This window comes from Porites lutea, chromosome 4, assembly GCF_958299795.1.
Source record: "Porites lutea chromosome 4, jaPorLute2.1, whole genome shotgun sequence".
NCBI lineage: Eukaryota > Metazoa > Cnidaria > Anthozoa > Scleractinia > Poritidae > Porites > Porites lutea.
In genome coordinates, this window is record NC_133204.1 from 13,237,665 (window position 1) to 13,260,123 (window position 22,459).

Sequence of the window (22,459 nt, forward strand, 5' to 3'; positions counted from 1 at the left end):
ATGCAATCAACAAGTCAGCATCCGTGTAATTCTTTCGCCGGGATACCGTCGATATGGTGGGTCCTTTCTTTGGAAATGAATGAATAATAATACTTTTTTGGATAGAACGTTTCTTCTCTTAACGAAAAATCCTAGCGATGCGGATTTTTGATCGGATCTTGGATTTTAGTAAAGAAACGCACCCTAGACCTATTTATTTTGTTGCCGTTCTCATTGCCGTTGCCGTTTAGCATTACACGATATTATTTTTTTGTTTATAACCAGAGACTAGCTTTTAGCCCTGGCTAAATCCATATATTTTATTCATTCATTTTATTCAAGAACATCTGGCGTCGGACTTTGGAATGGGAGCTCAAGACCCCACAGCAAACCTTGGGAACCGTTCAGAAGCTCGCCCAGAACAGACAGGAGTGTCGATCCTTAGTTGCTTCCCAACATGCCTGACGGCATTCATGGGCATGAGTAGGTGAGTAATTGAGTGAGTTAAAAGACTGCATTCATAGCAGTTAAAAGGGATGCCGTGCTCTAAACTAGGTATGTGAAAAGGGGCACCATTTGTCGATAGAAAGTATACGGAAGGGGTACGTTTTCTATCCAAAAATGGTCTATCAAAGGCCAAGGGGTTGAAACTCGGGACGGAGCCTCCCCGCATAAAACATAATTGGGTAACCCCCGCCCCTCCGGTGATGGGAGCGGTGAAGTCCGAAGGAACGAGCCAAAACTAATTTGCGCGTGGCTCTAAGGAGTTCGTGCCACTGGTCACCCTAGATACATATATTTTCAATTTTTCAGAAAGGTAGACAGTTTGGCATGCCAGCTTAATATATTGGAACTTTAATCACGTCCCTTAATTCAAACGATAGTCCATCCTGGGGGGTTAGTAGCAACTACTTACGGGAGGAAGATTTACGATGAATTTTTTCATCAATCTGGATCATCATTAATGTCCTGTTGATCGGTGAAGAAATGAATGGAGAATCCGCTGGAAAATAGGCGAGGAACACGGATATAATAAAAAGCATGCTGTGGAGCTAGTTTGACTGCTGCAGTACGCTTAGCCTGCGAAAACATCCGATTCTCCTCGCTCTTCGCCGCTTGGGACGTTTCGCAAGAAACGTCCCCAGCGGCTAGAAGCGAGGAGAAACGGATGTTTTCGCACGCAACAGTAGGCTATCTACGTTAAATTGCATATTTCCGTGGTTTTGGGGGTAAGAATGAAAGCCGACACTATTGAATCACCCACTTTCTTAGTTTTTATTGTATCTAATACCATGCCATTTAATACAGTATCTCTTACTAGTTCTTAACTTAGTTCCTGGTGTTGAATAATGCCGACGCGTTAAGCTTCCTTAAAAAACAAAACCCTTAAACTTTGAGGACGACTTCCGTTATGGTGACTTCCTATCGCACAAAGATTTTCCAAAAATCGCCAGGTGACACTCCCACATCAAAATCGTCGCATTCCCACCTGCCAGACGGTTGAAGAAGCCAGTGGTAAGAGTACCATACAAAAGCAGGGTGGTTGTATAATCTGTCCTGATAGTTCCCGCCCCCCCAATTGCCTATTTTTATAGAACCTTTATAGTATCCCCATTCTTTGCAGGCTCTTGATAACCGCGAGTTATCATTGCTCATGATCACAAACGAGCCACAAGAGGCGGGCATCACATCTGTCTCACCACTGAGGTATTTCACAGCAGCTTCACCTTTGCTGTTAGCAGCCGCGGTGATGTGAAATGTACGACCTCCTCCTTTCTTGCAGTGAAATCTTATCTGAGTGAAATGCAAGTGCTTCCTCAGCTCCTTCATGGCACTCTTTGTGAGTAACATCTCTTTGCTGCTTACTCCGCGGTACGATGTCTTAACTGGCAACTGAGTCGTTGAAAAACCGTGCGAAACAACGTTGGATACAAGAAGCCATCCCCCTGAAATTCGATAAATGTTTATCATTGGTTTATCAGTCATGTGGGCCAAAAGAGGCAGTAATGTTTAGTTCAAAATAATTCACACTGCGGAAACCCACCGTGGGCCTTATCATTGTTAAATATAACTCAGGCGAACTGTACAGTAACGCAACTGATCCCGACCGTAAACGATCCTCAGACCGCAAATGATCCCCAAAATGGACCGCAAATGATCCTCGACCTCAAGTGATCCCCATTGCCGACCGCAAATGAGGCCCGAGAGGAAAATCAGAATGGCCTGGACTTAAGTTACTGGTTCATCGTGTCACGTTTATTATCGCAACAAAAAGTATTAAAAATTCAACTGAATAAATTTAACAAATAAATGCCAAGACTGAAAATATAAGAAACCGTAAATATAACATAAATAAATGCAAACGAAAAAAAGGAAACACTTAAATGCTCAGTAAAACAATAGCTCTTGCTTAATTGCTGGTTAACATTAAAGCTTCACTGAAGTAAACTTCACATACTGTAGTTCAATTAGATGCAATACTCTTAAGAAGAAATTGCTCAAACCCGGCCTCGTATCAACTTTAGGAAATGATAACTTTTGTAACGGCTAAAGTCTCTGAAAATGACCCCAGATAAAAGCTCGCTCTAGTACAACCCCATTAGGATAATTCTTTGCTTATGTATACAAAATTTTCCACTTTATCACGAGTTCCCTCGTTTCTCTTTCCTTGATTTTGTATGCTTGTAACTGTCTCTGTGTCCAGACACTAGAAATGAATACGCAGGTTTGCACCGACAAGGTCCTTACCACCAGATGAGACATTTTCATTAGCTGTAGGTGGTGTATTTCGAAATTCACCGGAAACCTCTACAGAGTGATAAAGTGATAAATAAAGTGGTCATATTTCCCTGTTCCTAGGCGTTAAAATGAAAGACAAGTTTCCTTCTTAATGTCCGTAAAGAAAGGAGGAAAAAAATACCAAAAGAAACAGTTCGATTATTTATAGTTTTATTCATTTTATTGTTCTACGCGTTGTGCAAGTTCTCAGCACTTTCACCATCCACGCCTAAAATCCATTCCATTCCTGTACTTTTCACGTGATCACTTACGGTCGGCAATGGGGATCATTTACGGTCGAGGATCATTTGCGCTCTACTTTGGGGATCATTTGCGGTACTCTACAGAACTAAGAACCCAGGACTAAGAAATTCGTGACTTGCTAGGCCTGCTAGTCTGAAGTTGATACTAAAATGAGGCTTGGGGCAAAAAATGCATATTATTATTATTCATTCAAATACTTCTCCAAATTGATAAAATAATGGCTCTCGCGTGACTGTCTGTTCCTCGGCAAATTCAAGATTTAACGGCATACTTAGTCTTACAGTTATTCTTCAATTAGCAGATGCTATCCGTTGAGTATTTTTTTCTTCTTCGCAAAACCAGTAAAATTCTGTAGCAGTACCAAAACAACTGAGCTAACTCGTACTCAGGCTTCTCTGCTGCTGTCCATAGTTTCTGGCGATAGCCTGTACTATTGAAGTCATCAACCGTATACACTTACTTGGGGTGTTATTCGCCGAAGCTGAACCCTTCTCGACCCGCATAATTCTCAGATGATACTCAACCTCATGTAATAATTGCTTATTGTCACACAAAGCCTAGCTAGTGTTGCAAGTAAGGACTAAATTATCGATGTGAATTTTGCATATACCTATTTAAGTAGTAAGAATTTCCTGAACTTCATCTTAGAAAACGGACCCTGGCTTTAACTTAAACCATACCTCTGTCAGTTGTCATGTCACAATATGCCTTAAAAGACCTATTAGTCCTTCCAGGGTCAATTCAATACTCCCCGTCGCCATTGGAGGTACCTAAGTCCTTGATTTCTTTGCAGGATCGTGTCGCTACAACAAAATACGCATCAACATTAGAGATCAACTTTAAAGAATTCGTTGTTTGGAAAAAGTTTGCAAAGCCTCTATGGAGAAACGAGAATTTCACTTTAATCTTCGTGTAAACTCAAGGTGAAAATAAAAGAAGAAAACGTGGTTGATAAATGGTTAAGAAAAGAATTAAAAAAAAAAGCCTTATCAATTCGCCTGCGTAAAATGAAACTAAAGAAAAAGTGAAGATAGTTTCACAAAGCTCCATTACTGAATTAATCAAGCCTGCAATCGTTTTCAAAGAGTAGTGATTCCTGTTGCTGGAGGTAACTTTGAGTTGAGGCTATTAGGGAGCAAAATCACTAAAGAATAATTGCATGTGAACAGATTCCCTGGCTTAAGCCTGTTGATGTAGGCTAGTTCCAGTTCATAGCTAAGAATCCATGACAAATGTGTTTAACTAATAAAAGCAGACAACGCGATAATTGCGTGTGCTATTGAGACATTTATACCTTTACACTTTTTCCCATTGCCAACAGAAGGAGGGATAAAAAAGACACGTTTCCCCTCATACTCTAAAGACGGAATTGTGTACATTGGTCTGATATAATTAAATGTAGTAAGCTCATGCACCCAGCGTGAATGCGTGTTCGGACACGACAGTCTTGCATGGCCACAATATAATAATACATAAAAAAACTTAAATATCTCAAAGATGTGTAAGGCTAAAATTGCATACAGTTACTGCAAATCACAAACTTTTATAATGCAAGGGCATTTCCATACTTATTCAGCTTAAAAGAACAAACTGCACTACCAGGGACTCAGCTGCATACTACCTTGTGGCTGAACTTGGCTCTAATGCGAGATAAATGGAGTTGATTAGAATAAGATTCTGAATCATTATAAAGAAGACCGAGGTATTGTTTTCACCTGTGCAGTTAACTCCATCCCCAGAATACCCTGGCTTACAGGTGCACACAAAGGATCCTTTAGTGTTTTGGCAATTAGCTTTTGCACGACAGTTGTGCTTTCCTGCTTCACATTCATTTATATCTGCAAAAAAGAAGTCAGGCACTGAATGATCAAAACTGATTTCCTTTTTTTTTTCACAGTAATTATTGTGTCCTACCATAATAGCCATTTCATGCGATCAATTTTCATTTCAAAACGAGGACAATCCTCAAACCTTTCTCCTTGAAATTAATTTTCATATCAAAAAGTTTCGCACTTCGACTCATTTTAAGACAGAAGCTCAGTCAACTCGAAAATGGCCCATTAGAATTACAATATACCTGACTTAATGCTCTGCGATTAGTACTAGTAAAAGGTATTATGGAAAATAACGATACTTAAATTAAGGCGAATTTAGCGAAAAAGCACTTTCGAACTGAGGAAATTGATGTGAAAGAGACGTGGCTACGAAATATCTGAGTGTTTCCATTAAGGGATCTTGAAGTGCTACCTGTACATTTATCTTCTCCATTTTCATAATAACCTTCCTTGCAAGCACATCCGAAGGATCCTATTGTGTTATGTCACACTGAACTAGTGACGTCACAGTTGTGTTTTCCTGTGTTACACTCGTTTATGTCCGGAAATCAAGATTTAATGCTGAGTTATCAAACTGAATCAGTTCTATTTCAGTTCTATATCTATTGAATCAGAGTTAGCAATGCAATGCTTTCGAGACTGGAAAACTGTCGACTTTCAGCTCGTTGTTCCAAGTAATCCTTACCCCCTACAGTAAAACGTCTCAAGAATTCCTCGCATACCACTTCAAACTGTTTTCCTCGCCTCACACAACCCTCCCAACTTAATTAGTCGGCCCAGCCTCCATCCTCCCTTGATACATTCAACATCAGTGTATTAAGCTGTATTAATAATAGACAGTATGACATGTCTCGCTTTTGCACCAACCGCTTCAAAAAATCGCTCATATCAGTTATGTGCGGTCGTGTCGGTTTATGTGTCATTTCGTTATTTTTCTTTTTCTCTGTAATTTTTGTTTTTTCATTATTCCTAGTTAAAAAAATTGTAATTAGTCTTTTACCATTATTTTTTACCTTTTATAGTATTGTGAATAATTCAGAAATTCAGCCTGCCGGCTGCAATTTGATTATTTTGTTAAACCTATCCATCCATCCATCCATCCATCCATCCATCCATCCATCCATCCATCCATCCCGCCAGCCAGCCATATTGAAATAGCCTTAACATTAAGACGGTTCAAGACTCTAGTAAAATATAATCACCTATGCAGTAAACTCCGTTCCCAGAATACCCTGCCTTGCAAGTGCACTCGAAAGATCCTTCAGTGTTATTACAGTCTGCATTAGCGTCACATTTGTGCTCTCCTGTTGTACACTCGTTTACGTCTGCAAAACAGGTGCGGGACTGAATCATCAAAACTGATTTACTTAACCTTTTATTTTCTAGGATTGGGTACGGTCAGAAGAGAGAGCTTTCCCGGAGGTTGTACTGAGAAGAAAAAAGACAATTGTTATACTGTATACTGAAGCGGTGATAAATGAAGAAATAACATTATATGTATAGATAGAGGATTAGCGAAACCTAAGGAAGCAAGATACAGGAGAATGCAGAACGACTTCCCAGCTGAGGAAAAACTGCCAACAGAGGGTGGAATAAAAAAGACACGTTTCTGTTCATACTCTGTAGGTGGAGCGGAACAAAACTGACGGAATTGTGTACACTGGTCTGATTTTTAAAAGCAATTGTCTCACCCAGCGTGAATGCGTGAGCGGACATCGCAATCGTGCATGAGGACAATTTCAATTATAATAAACATCAAAAATGTAAAGATCTCAAGCATGTATAACTGAGGCTAAAATTGCATACCGATACTGCAAATCACAAACTATAGCAGTATGCAAGAGAATTTCGGTACTCATTATTCTCCTTAAAAGAACAAACTGTAATTCTTGGAACGAAGCAGCATACTACCCTGTGGCATATTATAAAGAAGACCAAGGTACTGTTTTCACCTGTGCAGCTAACTCCATTCAAAGAGTACCCTGGCTTGCAGGTGCACACAAAGGATCCTTTAGTGTTTTTACAAGTAGCGTTTGCACCACAGTTGTGCTTTCCTGTTTCACATTCGTTTAAATCTGCAATTAAGAAGTCAGGCACTGAATAAATGGATTTTTGAATTTTGCTTTCGCGGTAAGTACCTGTGGCCTACCATAATAGCCATTTCAGGCTTTTAATATTTCAATATTTATTTATATTTTCCGAGTTCCAAAAACCCTCATTTTCAAAACGAGGTCTTCCTTACACCTTTCTCTTTTGAAATTAATTTCCTCATTAAAAGGCTTCGCATTTCGCCTCGTCTTAAGACAGAAGCTCGAGTCAACTTGAAAATGGCCTATTAGAATTAAAATAATATACCTGACTTATTATTTAACAATTAATGAATGAGGCTGAGTATCTTATGAAGAATTATGGAGATCGAGGAGGGTGTTATCCGTCGAGGCCGTAAGCCAAGGCGGATAACACCCTCCGAGATCTCCACAATTCCTCATATGATACGAAAGCCGAATTCAATAATTGTTTTATTACTCATTCAAAATAATTCCTAGTTCAAAAACATAGCTAAAACAAGCTTACCTGCATCGATGTTAAGTTTATCTTCGATAGTTTACGTTTAGGTTTGTCCAGCTCCGCAAATATTCCCCAAATAGCAGATGTCGCCCTGCGAGTTGTCTTCTTGCCTTTTTTGCTATGTTTTTAGCCATTATTTCGCCTAGTTCCAGCTGTACTTCTTACTCTTGAAACGAGAGAAGTGGCCGCCATTTTAGGTTTTACAACGAAAACAACTCAATAACGTCCCCAGGTCTTCTCGGTGAACGGTACATTGACCTGTAGAAGGCTGCATTTTTGACGTCCTTTTTCTCGTTAAACACAAAATTCTTCCAATTTGGTCATCAGTAACTGGTTATGGTGAATTACGCGTTTGCTTTTAGCCAATCAAAATTGGGGAAATATTTTGAATGAATAATAAAGGAACTTAATGCCCTGCTATCAGTACTAGTAAAAGGTATTATGGAAATTAACGAGACTTAAATTAAGGCGAATTTAGTGAAAAACCACCTTGGAGCTGAGGAAATTGAGTTGAAAGAGACGTGGCTACGAAATATATGAGTCTTTCAATTAAGGGATCCTGAAGTGTTACCTGTACATTTATTTTCTCCATTTTCAGAATAACCTTCCCTGCAAGGGCAGTCGAAGGATCCTTTAGTGTTATAGCACCATCTAGTGACGTCACAGTTGTGTTTTCCTGTTTTGCACTCGTCTATGTCTGGAAATCACGATTAAATGCTGAATTATCAAACTGAATCAGTTCGATTCTTATGTCTTTTCAGAATGAGGGATATAGCAATGCAATGCTTTAGAGCCCAGCCCTGGCAGTTCTCTTATTTTATGTATTTGTACGGTTAGCGCCGTTTTGCACCTGTTCCTTAACTTATGTATTTAGTCTCAATGTAGGCTTAGGTCAGCTGTCCCTAACCTGAGATCAGGCCCAATTTTAGCGGTTCTCATACATTCACTCTAACGGCTACCGCTAAAATTGGGCCTAATACAAACTCCCTAACCGGCATTAAGCCTGTGTTCATAATTGAGGATGCAGTTCGAGCTCGACCAGCTAGTTATAGCATTTTTTTTTTGTGAGAGCAATTAGTTATTTGTGATATTGCTGTGTTAACATACGAGCATTCCAGGGTTGGCTCTAAAAAAACTTTTTTGCCTTTTAATTATGGTTGTTGCTATTGTGTAGTTGAGTCAAGATGGAAAGCTTTCTGTGGGCAAATTGGAGGCCACAAATTTACACGTACCAACGCCAGAATTTTTTTTCTTAGATACAACCTGTGGCATACCACTGACTGAATATGAAAACAGGTTTCTACCTTTCCATTTGGCTGTATTCTGTTTGGCATGGAATAGCATATGTGACTTATGATAAAATCCTGTTCGTTTAGGCTCCATATTATGCTACCTTCACAGTTGACACCATCCCCAAAATATCCTGATTTGCAAGTACACTTAAAGGAACGCTTGGTGTTGGTGCATTCTGCATCATCGTGGCAGTTATGTTGTCCTGTTTCACACTCGTCTACAAATCAGGAAGTTGAGGTTAGTTCCCTTGACTTAAACGTTTTCACCTATAAAGTCAGTTTTCACTCTTTCAGTTGTTAAACAGTTGTTTAATTGATTAAATGTATTTATTTTTCTTTTTTTAGCTCAAACAACTGATATCATGATCTCTTGGTTAAAATTCATTTAGAAAACGTTTAAACGTTGGTCTCAATACTCCGATCGAGAAATGTTGCATCCCTTTCAGGGCTTGTTATCATATCGTGTTGCTAAGCTACGCATGCAAGTTCTAGTATTTCGCGCGCTTTTGGACTGCCATCGTCAGCGCTGGAAAATTGTTCTTGCCACGAGCGGTATTGCTTCTTTTTCATTTGCGCTAACGTTTATTCTGAGCTCCGCTGCTACTAGTCGGCAAGTTTTACTTTCATAGCTAAGTTTTTTTCACTCATTTTTTTTACTATTCAGCCGCGAGAAGGGGTGAGGAGATACTAGAAAGGATTTGAACTATTTTCAAGCTCAGTTGTCTCGCAAGCGCACGCATAACAAGCAGGAAAAAAAAGCGAACACTGTTCACGAGAACAGTTTTTCAAATCCTTTTCGCATTTCCCAATAAAAAGGTAATAAAGGAAATCCATAAAATCCTGAATTGGGCAAATCCCGGGGACAGATTTCTCGGTGGGTGGGGGTGAAATCCGTTTTGCATTTCTAGTTCGATTGCAAAATCTGAAATTCGGATTTAAAACTCAAACCAAACTGTTTCAATTGTCACCATGAATTGTATATCTTTTGAAAAAGTTTGATCGAATTGAAAGGGGTTAATAACTTGGGAGAAAGGCTTCGAATTTGCATACAGTTTCGTTTTCGATTTCTTCCGAACCACGACCGTTTAAGCGCCCAATAATATAACGCTCCATGCAATAACGGTCCTTTGAAGTCTCATGTTTGCTACGAAGTTTTTACCCACCTCTCACAAAATGGCTCATGAACTAGAAATCATTTTTCAAAAATGTTACCATCAAATTCCAAGTCTATATATTTAATAGCATAAACATTTTCGAATAGGGAAATTGGCAGTGGATTTTTGCCCAAAATATTTGTCCATGACTCTGACAGGATTAGTCAGGATTTCCATAATAAGGTAGCAGTGTGCCAAGTTTTTAAACGAGCTTAGTCGGGAGAGCTCCGATCTGCTGAGCTGGAGGTCGCGGATTCATACCCCGGCCGGACCAACACTAAGGCTCCTTAAATAACTGAGAAAAAACCAGAAGAAAGTGCTGCCTTTGCAGCGACATCTGCTAGAAGTAAGACTTTCTAACCTTCTCTGATAAGGAAGAATAAGGTCCCGTAGGTCCCACAGGACGTATCTGGTTCTTGTGAGACGTACAAGAACCCACACCACTGTTCGGAAAGGGTAGGGGACTTTGTCCCTGTGGTGTGGCCAGCCTTTCCTGAGCTAATGGGATAACCCCATGATCCTCCTTCAGGAGTCGAAATGGCTACCTTGCAGTGTATGTAAGTATAACCTCCTGGATTCGCTGCTTAGCAACTAATTGCCTTAAACAAAGAGGGTAAGTGGCTTTAAAAATGCAAAATCTACATATTGTTCAAAAGAGAACACTCCCAACTGTCCTAAAGCGGTATACTATTCCAAATGGCTTGCAACCTACGCGGAAAGACTTTCTCATCTAAGGTTTTTATTATTGTTGTTGTTATTATTATCATTCTTTTTTTAAATTCATTTTAACTTACCTAAGCAGGTGATTTCAATTTCTCTGGAGATCTCTTCCATTAACTCTCTGCTCCTTTCCCGCTGTTTAATATACTCCTCTTCTTCTTTAGTCATCGGAACAGGACAAACTGCAAAGCAGCAACACATATGAACAGTAAATTTCATTCCATAAGCTAACGGCATTTTATCAACTTTGCAAAACAATAATAAATATAACAATCATTGTCATTGTAATTGCGGGCGACAAGAGGAGCCCGCAATCCTAATCTTCAGGTTGCTATTACGTATGCGTTGCATGTATGTAGCCAGCATTAGTTTGGACTTCCACTAAGAATTAATGGAATGCACAGAACGTAATTTGATCACGCCCGTTTAGACCTTGTATCACTCGTAACTTAATCACGCGTGTTTTGACTATCTGTCACGTGAAACTTACGCAAAGCACAGCGATGGAGCAAAAGCGTTTTGACCGCTTCGATCGTTGTCGCCCGCACTCCGTAACCTTTGGTTATTACTAGTAAATTATTATTAACAGAAAATGACGATGAAATAATATTATTATTCATTCAAAATATTTCCCCGATTCTGATTGGCTAAAAGCATACGCACAATTCACCACAACCAGCTACTGATGACCAAATTTGGAAGAAGTTTGCGATTAATCAACCGATGACGTCAAAAATGCAGCTTTCTTGCAGGTTAATGCACCGTTAACCGAGAAGACCTGGGGACGAGGTTGAGTTGTTTTGGCTGTGAAAACAAAAATGGCGGACATTTCACTCGTTTCAAGAGTAAGAACTAGGCTAAATAATAGCTAAAAACATGGCAAGCACAGCAAGAAGACAACTCGAAGGGCGTTATCTGCTATAATATTTGCGGAGCTAAACAACCCTAAACTTGCACTATGAGTCTATCGAAGATGAACTTAAGATCGATGGAGGTAAGCATGTTTTAGCTATGTTTTTAAACAAGGAAATATTTTGAATGAATGATAAAACAATTATTGAATTCGGCTTTCGTATCATATGAAGAATTATGGAGATCTCGGAGGGTGTTATCCGTCGAGGCCGTACCCTCCTACCCTCCTCGATCTCCATAATTCTTCATAAAATACTCCGCCTCATTCATTAAGTGTTAAATAATAATAGTAATAATAATAATGACAACAACAACAACTAGAGGGTCCATATTGGAAGTGAAGTGCTGCCCCATGTAGAACTGGATCAAGGGGTTGGAACGGTAGTAAATAATCTATTAGCTTTTATTAGTATCTCAGTTTAGGATATCAAGGAGCGTTGCGTAACCAGACAAAAGGGAGACTATGATATATAAAATACAGTACGAGCTGTACGTAAGAAGGCGCGTACTGTAGTTGAATATTTAATTTGCTTACCCTAATTGCAATTACCTGTCATGTAATGCACCTACATTTCCGTTTTGCGGTATTTTTCATTACCTAAAGCACGTCTCAAGGGACCGTTGACGGTTTTAAAAGTGTCCGTGGTCCGTGTTAAAGAGAGGTTTCCGTCTTGTAGAGAGCATAGTTACAGTCAAATGACTGGACAATGACAGGGGCCAACACCAGAGAGTTGTCCGTCTTAAAGAGGTGTTTGACTGTATAGCAAGATATCCTCAAATGAAAATTTATTTCAAATCCATTAGAGAAGAAAACAAAAGAGCAAGGCAATTCATGAATGGACACCTAACGAAAGAAAGCTTGCGAAATGTTGGTCGCACATTTTTTAATGTGTAAAATTTCAGAAAAACTCAAGTAAATGAATTTGTTAACATATTCACCGTTTTCACATCGCCCATAAAACATCTTGTTTACCCCCCACAAATTTTGCATCGGTAAATTGTTTTCAATTTCTCTTATGATGACTGCTTATTCCAAGGAAAAATTAAAAACCAGGAAGCTGAAATAAAATGGCGATAATCCGCAGGTGCGCAATTAAATTTGTTAGTGACGTCGTAGTTGTTAGTTGTTACCTCCATGATTTACATCTTCCTGTGTTATCATCACGGCTGGGAACATGATAACGAAAATAATGATTGTTATCATGCCTGCCATCTTCCAATCTGTTGAAAACAAAGTAATCATGGTTCATAGTATGTCAATGAATTTATTTCGAGGGTGTTAAAGAGTTATGCACGCAAAGTTTAATAACTATGAGTAAGCGGGCGGGGGAGGGGAGGGGAGGGGAGGAAGGGGGTACCCCTGGAAAATAGGTTTTGATAGATGGTGCTCGCAAAAGTAGCATGATAAGCTACTTGCAGTCCTCGTGTATTTCTAAAATTATGCCAATAAATCTGCTAGTTTTTGTAAATTAAGCTCGTTTCAGCACAAAAAAAGGTCGAAATTATGCCTCTCACTTTTCACTTTAAATTTGGTTAAAAAAAAAAACACCTCAATGCTTCATTTACAAGTAAATGGCAAATTCATTTACCCTGTTTACATCAAGAAACTTAAAGAGTCCTTAATTCATTGTCTGACAAGTATAAAAACTCAAACAATAAACAACTCACACGCGGACGCCACCCCAGGTAACCACAGACAAATAAATGAATTCGTTACTTAGATTTGCCTGTAACACAGATCTCAGACCAAAAACATTGGTTGCATGTTCAATAAATGACAATTTTTGTACTTCAAAATTATACCAAAAAGTGCAAATTATGCTAGCAGTGGTTTTTTTCTTTCGAAAAATAGATTAAAATTATGCTGGTAGTGACTAATTGTGCCAAAAATTATGCTAGTCCAATCTTTCAAAGCGTACTGGAAAATGCCGGTGATGCCACGATCAGCATAATTCCTTAAATCCCTTACCCAGTTTCCCATATATGCATTACCCTGGCCAGGATAAAAACAGGGGAAAAAATCTCTCTCCTATTTGCAGACAATAACGTTAATTATCTATGCAGTAATCTACATAATTGTATGATCCTATCAGAAACTTCAATAGACGAGTTCCCCCGGAGACGGAGACGGATTATTATAAAGAAGTGCCCCAGGGAATTATATAGTCCGTTCGCAGATCACCCTGGTGTTTATTTGATCAAACAAAGTCAATTTTAAAAAGCCTGTTCAAGCTTTCTGGGAGATCGCGGAGACCGAGAGTTAGAACAAAAAAAAAAATAGAAAAATAGAAGCCAATTAAGCTGCAGTCTTAAAAACACGTCTTTACACTATATCTCTCAAGAAGTTTTTTTTTTATTTTTGCATTTTTGTAAGTCGTGAATATCACATAAAATTTTGAATATATTTCGCGAGAAAACATGGATAAAATGAAATTTGAACTTGCTCTATGACACGATTGTTTTACTGAAAAACTAATATAACTTCTTTCCCTTCAAAACGATGCATTTTTTTTTTTCAGAGAAAGATCCGAGCAGCATTTTGCTCAGTTGTTTAAGTTTGTTCAGAAATATTTCAATCAATAAAAAAAATAGAATTTCTTATTACATAAAATATATCGTCGTTTTGGGGAAAAAAGGATTATAATATAGATAAATAAACAATTAGAGTAAATAAATAAAGAATGCTGGACCGGTCGAAACTGACCAGAGAATAGAGGCCATCAAGGTTAACATAAATACTAGTTATAAAATAATTATCTACATCATGGGTCCGAGTATGTGTTCATAAAAAAACAAGTCCCTCGTTAGGCGAAGGAAAAGTCTGCTAAGCTTGCATCTTGTCGCCATGATCAGTCGGTGTTCTTCTGTGTCCAGATGTCGCTGATGGAGAAAATTTTTGCATTTTTCCGCCGGTCAAGAATTGTAAAAACATTCACTTTCCAGTGAACACAATCCAATCACTCTAGCTGAAATCATTATCAAAACCGTGCAACACGGTAAAGCAGAAATAGGAAATTCTGAATGGACAAGGTCATTGATACATCGAAGTGCTTCTATGAACCAGCGTGGCGTGAGCGATGAACATGCTAATCGCTGTAAAAGGAAGTCAAGTTCGTGTATGCGACGACTGTCAAAATACAAACAGAAGCTGTTCATGCATTGACATGAAACAAAATGAAGAAATACTGAAATGAAAAACAATGTTAAATGTTTCTTTTCAGACGACATCTGCTATTCGTAGATTGAATATCTTCAGAACTTGACGAGAAATATGCAGTTGAAGACGGGAACTTAACATCGAGCTACATCGATTAAGGTAACGGTAAGCATGTTTTAGTTATCTTTTTAAACTAGAAATTATTTTGAATAAATAATAAAACAATGATTGGATACGGATAGATCTTTCAACCGCTGAAACTAAGGAAGGGAGGAAGGATGGAAGGAGAGAGCGATTCGTGGATGAGAGGACAACAGACGCGCCCTCTTTACAATATATTATAACATGTATATAACACATGAATATTTTACATGCACTGAAAGTGTGCCCAAATAAACAGGAATATTGCACTCACGCTGGTCATGATCATAGTAAGAACATCACTGAAATAACTAAGAAATAATGTAGGAAAAATCACCTCTCACCTCCATATCATTCTTGTTATTTAAAAGCTTTATTTTCTTACCTCAAAATTTTTAGCTCTTCTGATCAGTTGCACGTCTCCTAACTTTTGGTGGCTAAAAGAGTTCTGACTGCTGCTCGAATCTTCAATTGTCTGAGTTGTTTGCCTGTGAAGATCCAAATACGCCCAGCAATTAAAACTCAAACAAGATTTAACGCAGGATATGTTTCGATATATTTTCAGGAGGACCCTTCTCCCCCCAAAAAATCAAATTCAAACGCAAAAAAGACAGTTTTTTTGTCACCTGAGGTGCTGGCTTATCAGGTTGACAAATAAAAATGTTTGACCAAAAACAGCAGGCATAATCTCATTTTTATTAGTGACGTTAGCTGGCCACTTCCAAACGCCATCGATCGTTTTGTAATTAATGCTTCATTTTTCCGGTCTTCTTCTAATGGGCATAAATTGACAAATTCATCCATCTGGTCGCAAAGAGACAAATGTATTTTGTTTTTACAAATATAGTTTATTAATCAGATGATTGATGTGTCATGGTCATTTTAAGGAAGAAGTGATACAGAGATGAATTTACTTTTCTTTCTTTCGTAATTTTTAATTTCTTCTGTGGTAACGAGAAGTTTCTGTGAAATGTTATTACTTAAAATAGTTGTAGGAAACTTAGATTAAGCAAGGAATCCTAACTAAAGCAAGTTCCCCCTTTGGAGCTGCCGCATATAGTGTATGAGATGACTAACTGGACTGTTTAAATCCTTCAGACTCAAATTTAAGGACATCCAAGGGCAAATAGAAATCTAGAAGTTCGAGCTTCGACGAAAGTATCTAAAAACTCACTCTTTCTTCTCAGTAGAAAAAAGATGGAGATCTTCGCTTTCAGGATAAGTTAAACTGTGTAATAATTACCCCTGTCACAGAAACATTTTATTGAGGAGATATGATAATCACTCACTCGATAAACGCAGAGGTTGGAAGTAACACCCTTGGGTCTATCTTGGCTTATATATTTCCAAGTATATCAATATGAAAAAAAGTAAGAAGCCTCAGATTTATTAATAAAGAGATATATAGACTTATAAAGTCGCAAACTTCCGAGGGAGTCGTCTGAAAGCTGGGCGTTCACACTGTTCAGTGATGTCACAATTCAAAAACCGGAAGTGATTTTGATTGGATGATTTTGAAAACATTCGTATAAATTATACGAGTAATATCATAGGTGACGAATTACTCCTTAATTTTTGGCGCGAAATTTCAGCGTTAATTTGTAATTTCACATGTGAAATTACAAAATTGCCATAGCAACCTTCCGTACGTCTCAGTGTCAAGATGGCGATCGACGAAGTTTTAAAATGCTGTGAATGAAGACGTCAGGGCTCAAAAAGATGCTTTAGAAAACCTGAACACACAAGAGAACATCAATTAGGATTCTAACAGGTATTTTGCCGAAATAGTCTGAAAAATTCTGAACTTTATAAGCCAAATTTAAGGTCTAAACATTTGAGAGAGTGGAGTTCTCGATCGATACGATCCAGGATAAACATGTCAAAGATCCAAGATTGCTTATGTAATTCGTCACCCATGATATTAATAGGTAACCAAATGATATGCTCGTGAAATTAGGGAATAATTTCACGCGCGTTTTGTCCAAATCCTAATAATTTCCCTCGCCTAAAGGCTCGGGAAATTATAAGGATTTAGACAAAACGCGCGTGAAATTATTCCCTAAGTTCACTCGTCACCATTTGATTACACATACTTATTATTAGAAATTTCAGGAGGTCGCATGCTTGCGTGGAGTGAGTGTGGATTGCAGATTTTCGTCAATTTTAGTGGAATTTTATTACCATTTTGAGCGATTTTATCAAGCTGTAACCCTAAAATAAAACGTTCAATTCCATCGCTAAAATTTTTTATATAACTTCTTTTCTTCTTCAGATGCGAAAAACAGAGGAAATTGACCGATGATAAAGGATATTTTGAAGAGCAAAACGTTTTCTGCATGAGATATGTGACGACGTGTAAGTCGATGTTCAGGATTCTACACTAGATGAAAACGTTTAGTCATGTTAAAGTAACCTTCTATTTTCAGCAACATTCAAGTCATTGAATAAATTGCACATCATTCCTTTTTAATAGCCGTAAGGTAGAATAAATTCCTTTTGTCACAAAAAATGCTGTGCCGCTAACAAACGTTTAAACTGCTATGAAAATGTGAGCGAAATTCTTCTCTCTTAATGTAGTGAAGAACAGTTTGCGCGAATGCAAGGAGTTTGTAGAAGCCCGATAAGGTGGCCCGAACCTATTTACCTGCGCGTTGGTTATCGGGTTTTTCGGCAGGAATTATTTAACCGATCCATGATTTTTGGCATCCTTAATAAAGAATGGTCGAACTTTAAGAAAATGTTATTTATTTTCTTGCAGGTATAAAAACGTTTGAGATATCGGCATATGTTTAAAACCGCCGTTTTACAAAATAATGTCAATAATTTCCAGACTCCAATTCGTGTTGCGACTTCGCTTACTTAACAACTCAAACCTAACTACTCACAATGCTAATTCAATGGAGACCAGTGACTTGCCTTGGCATAAAAGTAGAAACCACATACTAACTACAGTACACCGGGACAGCGTTATTTGGCCTTACGAAGTCAACTCGCAATTTCCATTCAACACAAAACCCATCGGCGACTTTAAAGACTTAAAGTCCAACTCATCCTCCAGCATATCTACAGCTCGCTAGTTTGGCTATTAAGCATTTCGTGGCGGAAAGGGGTAGAGTGAAGCAAAAAAAGGTACTTTAACTGTTGCCCGTAACAAATAAATATGTTCACATACGGCGCAGTGGTGTCGATAACGCCGTTCATGTAAGTAAAAAACATCTCTATCAGCTTTCATTTATGGTAAAGCGTTTTATACTTTATGTACCTCAGTTTTCAGCTGTCTTGATCCGCTGTATTTACCAACTTTTGGTGAATAAGCTTCTGACGATCAATGAGGATGTTTTATACTTGAACCGGCGATGTTGCTTAATGACGCAAATACGAACAGCAATTTTAACTCAAAGATAATGTTCAAGATAATGTTCAACAAGTAGGATATGTTTCAATCAAGAGAGAATAAAGGGGACAGAGAAGGCATCCTCCGTACACACCCTATTCCATAGGTAATTCGTCTCGAGTTATTTTTAAGACCACAGATCCCAAGGGGGATTAGACAACAGCCAATCACATAGCACGAATGTGTTCCGTGTGGATGACCCACGCTCAGAGCCACGCGTCCTTCACGAATTGAGGCAGAAAAAAATGGCGGAGGACGCGGAGAGCAATATTGCTATTCGTTTTGTCGACGAAAACGACTAAAGAGAGATTTCTGCTAAAGCTGTGTCAGCGAAACGGAAATTAAAAAAGAATCGCCCTTCCTCTCTCGTATAGAGCTAACAGTACAGCAGGGAAATCCTTAACACAGTGAATATTCTCTCAGGATCATTTATAATTTACAGTTTGAAGGGAGCAATTTCTGGTTTGATATTTATTCTTTTATTAGTCTTTTATTATTCAATAAAAATAACACTTGGCGTCCTATAATAATAATAATAATAATAATAATAATAATAATAGACAATTTTATTAAAAAACTATTAAAATCCTATTACAATTAATTCGCTTAAAAAAAAGAAAAAACTATTCATTCAAAAACACTATTTACAATTTCTGTCTATTTAAAAAGCACTTAATTTAGCTTAAAAATAAGTTAATTAAAACTAAGAAAAATTTTTTCGAATTAAAAAACATTTCATTTCAATAAAAAAAAAAAACTGTCAACCTCTAAAATTCAAAAGTTTCTTTCAACTGCTAAAAAAACAAAGAAAATAGTAATAATAATAATGAAATAAAAAGATATATATGAAGTAAGGAAACACATCAATAGTCCGATTTAATGGCTCCTTCAGCAACTTCGACGTCGATATCAACATTCTTAATGTCACATGGCACTCTTCTGGTCCTAGAGCCTCGAAGACAAACCAACGCAGATCTCAATAGTGCGAATGAGGTTCTGGTTCTGATCCATGAGATGGTTTTGGCATACTGCTCCCCTTTTTTGATGGCAATAATATAATAATAATAATAATATAAATAATATAATAATAATAATAATAATAATAATAATAATAATAATTTAATAACTTCTATAGCGCTATTTACATTCACTGCTCAACAGCGCTTAACAACTTAAAAAAACTACAATAAAATTCAAATTTGTAAAACTAATTACATGTACATGAATATTACTTGCTACTTGCTTTATTGTACAAACGACCGGTTTCAATAAACCGGCGAAATTTCTCATTTTATCAAAGCACTAAGGTTACGATAACTTTGAGTTAAACTGATTTCACGGGTTGTCAAAGAGTCGAGCGATTCCCTTTTCCCAGGTGAGCGCCGACTCATTTTGCTTCAATATTCAGAAAAGCTCTCGATCTCTTTACGCTTTCATTGCCTTTCGCCCGACATGTTTTGCATGGCGTTTAGTTATGCGAAACCTCCACGAAACATCCACGCAGCGCGCGAGGTAACTTTATCCCGATTCTAAAAATAACTCGAGACGAATTACCTATGGAATAGGGTGTGTATGGGGGATGCCTTCTTTGTCCCCTTTATTCTCTCTTGGTTTCAATGCATTGTTAGGAAGATTCCAAATTAGAGCAATTAGAAGTTCAAGGGTAAAAAGACAATTGTTAAGACAATTGTTTGTCAGAACGGTGGCGCCAGTTTATTTCATATTGATAAAATTGTTAATTTGACCAACTGAAAAACGGTAGGCATCATCTCATTTTTATCGCTTACGTTTGCTGGCTATTTCAGAACGCCGTCATATTAATTTCCGGTCTTATCCTAATGGGCATAAATTAAACAAATTTATTCATCTGGTCGCAAAGAGACAATGCATTTTGTTTTAACCCTCACTTATAAGTGGGGAACTGGTTGCCACCCCACTCTGAGGTTTTTCTGAGTTTTTTCTTAAACGATAAAGGTTCAGCGCCTGACGTTTTCAATAGCGGTTCGTTTATCCCTTGGACGCATTTTGAGTTAAGCTTAGTGATGGTCAGTTACTATGGATACGAGAAATGACGTCAAAAGTAGCTGATGGTCAAGCCATTTTTGAGTGAGAATGCACGTTCTTTCAACTTCTCTCAACAATAAAAGTAAAGAATGTGGATAAAATGATGCAAAGTGCTTATTTATGTGTTATTTTATATGTCATGCACAAAAAAATACCATTTGTTGGGGTTTTAACCTGAGTTTTAATATTTGCTAAAATCTAAGATGGTGGCCAAGACGGCGACCGTTATTGGTGACGTCACAGGCCCCCAGTAGCGTCACCACTTATAAAATATACGTCATCTCGTAGGGAAGATCAAAGGCTTTCCATTAAGACAAAAGCGTTTCGAAATACGGCAACATATCAAAATCTCTAGGGAGGGGTCCAAACCACCCCCCCCCCTCCCTTGTACTACGGTGGGGGTATGAATTTGCGTGCATGTCCGAGGGTAAACAAATATAGGTTATTAACCCCATGATTGATGTGTCTTGGTTATTTAAACGGCGACCCGATACAGAAATAAATTTACAGTACTTTATTACAGTCTATACAAGGTGGCTAATAGGGCTATATAAATCCTTCAGACTGAAAATTTAAGGACATATAAGGGCAACTAGATATCTAGAAATTCGAGTTCCGACAAAAGTAGCCACAAACTCACTCGTTGACCCAATCGACCTCACATTGCAAGGTGTGGCAGCAACTCAATGAATTATTGCGATGCAAAGTTGATTGATAATATTGTAAACTAACGCCAGCATCAGTTCTTTAAGCCAGTTAGCCGAAGAGTCCAGCAACGAAGATGAGGATCCTCGCTTTTCGGATGAGGCAAGCTGTATGATATACCAGTTTCACCACAACATTTTATTGAGGCCACATTTCCCCAACTATTTTATTAATTTTTGTTTCATTAAAATGGTTGAAAGAGTTGTGTAATTCTATTTTGTGGCTCTCCACTTATGTCTAGGATTGAACACTGTCGCCAAATTTTGGTAGCAAATTTTTTTCGCAATTTTGGCAAAAAAAAATTAAATGAACTGTCAGAAATGTACAGAAAAATAGCAAATATAGCAAAAATAACAAATTCAATAAGGGTTGCAAACTGTAGCAAAACTTTGCTACAAATTTTTGTCACAATTTTAGAAAAAATAGGTTTAATAGAAATTGCTTGCAGAAATCTAGTATTTAAGTCCGCAAAAATCGTAAAAGTAACAAGGAATTTTATTGCACCAAAAAACACCCAGATAACTATCGCAAGAATAGCAAGAATAACAACGTATTTAGCAAACAGATTAGACTTATAAAGAAAAAGGTATTGAAGGCCCTAAAAAAAAAGTTGGCAAATTTCGCAAAAATCGAAAAACTAACAAGAATATATTAATTTTTTTATTGCAATAACAAAAACAACATTAAACGCTAACAAATATCGAAAAAATAAGAAGAATAACAAATTTAGAAATAATTCCGACTTTTTAAAAGGAAAAGTAAAGAAGGTCATCAGGGAGCCTGCAAAATTCGCAAAAATCGCAAAAGTAACAAGAATTTTTCATTCGGCAGCAACAACAACAACAAAACACGCTAACAAATATCGCAAGAATAATAGGAATAAATTAAGCAACAGTTCAGACTTGTATAAAGGAGAATGGCAAAGACATTTATTCAGTTCTGACTCCATGAAGTTTCAAACCGGTGTCCTTTCAGTTAAGAAATTTTTAAGTTCTGTGAAATGCAGTCAAATAGTGCCTGGCCCTAGTACGATCAGCTTTAAAGAATTCAAGTTGTCCTCTTTGTATAATTTGGCTGATCAGGTCTTGTTATAGATCCTACGTTCTGCAACATATTTGTTCGCGGTCCTTTTGTAGTTTATGTCAATTTAATATACAGAGACTAACAAGAATTTTCATTGCAACAATAACAACTATCAGAGAGTGGCCCTCCGCTGGGTTACTTGCCTAATGCCAAGAAATGTTGCTTGATCATCAAAACGGAACGAGAACAGGCTGCCAGGGAGACACTGCTATTAACGTCACCATAGAGAGCCACAAGCACTTAGGCGTGGCTCTAGGATCTAGATCGTTCCTTGAAGAATTTGTTGGCGAGAAAGTAGACAAATGGGTCAATGAAGTTACTAAACTCGCAGATTTCGACATATCACAGGATCAAGCCAGCTATGCATCCTTCACTTTTGGTCTGCGGCACCGTTGAACATATTTCCTAGGAAC

The 22,459-nt window shown here is 37.8% G+C and overlaps 2 protein-coding genes across 2 annotated transcripts in view; both read right to left on the reverse strand.

Moving 5' to 3' along the window:
• Positions 1-3,709: 3,709 nt before the first annotated feature.
• The window catches only part of LOC140936010 (lectin BRA-3-like), a 98,512-nt gene continuing 79,762 nt past the window's right edge, over positions 3,710-22,459 (reverse strand). Inside the window, exon 8 of the mRNA XM_073385593.1 lies at positions 3,710-3,824. Within this exon, the coding sequence (XP_073241694.1) occupies positions 3,763-3,824 (62 nt within the window). The 3' untranslated portion in view covers positions 3,710-3,762. The remainder of the gene's footprint in view (positions 3,825-22,459) is intronic.
• Positions 4,639-12,719, reverse strand: LOC140932820 (uncharacterized). Its single transcript, XM_073382327.1, has 6 exons — positions 12,634-12,719; positions 10,665-10,772; positions 8,818-8,934; positions 7,996-8,121; positions 6,059-6,181; positions 4,639-4,859 (listed from the first exon to the last, which is right to left on the reverse strand). Exons 1-6 carry the CDS (start codon positions 12,713-12,715, stop codon positions 4,639-4,641), a joined length of 777 nt encoding a protein of 258 aa, XP_073238428.1. The 5' UTR covers positions 12,716-12,719.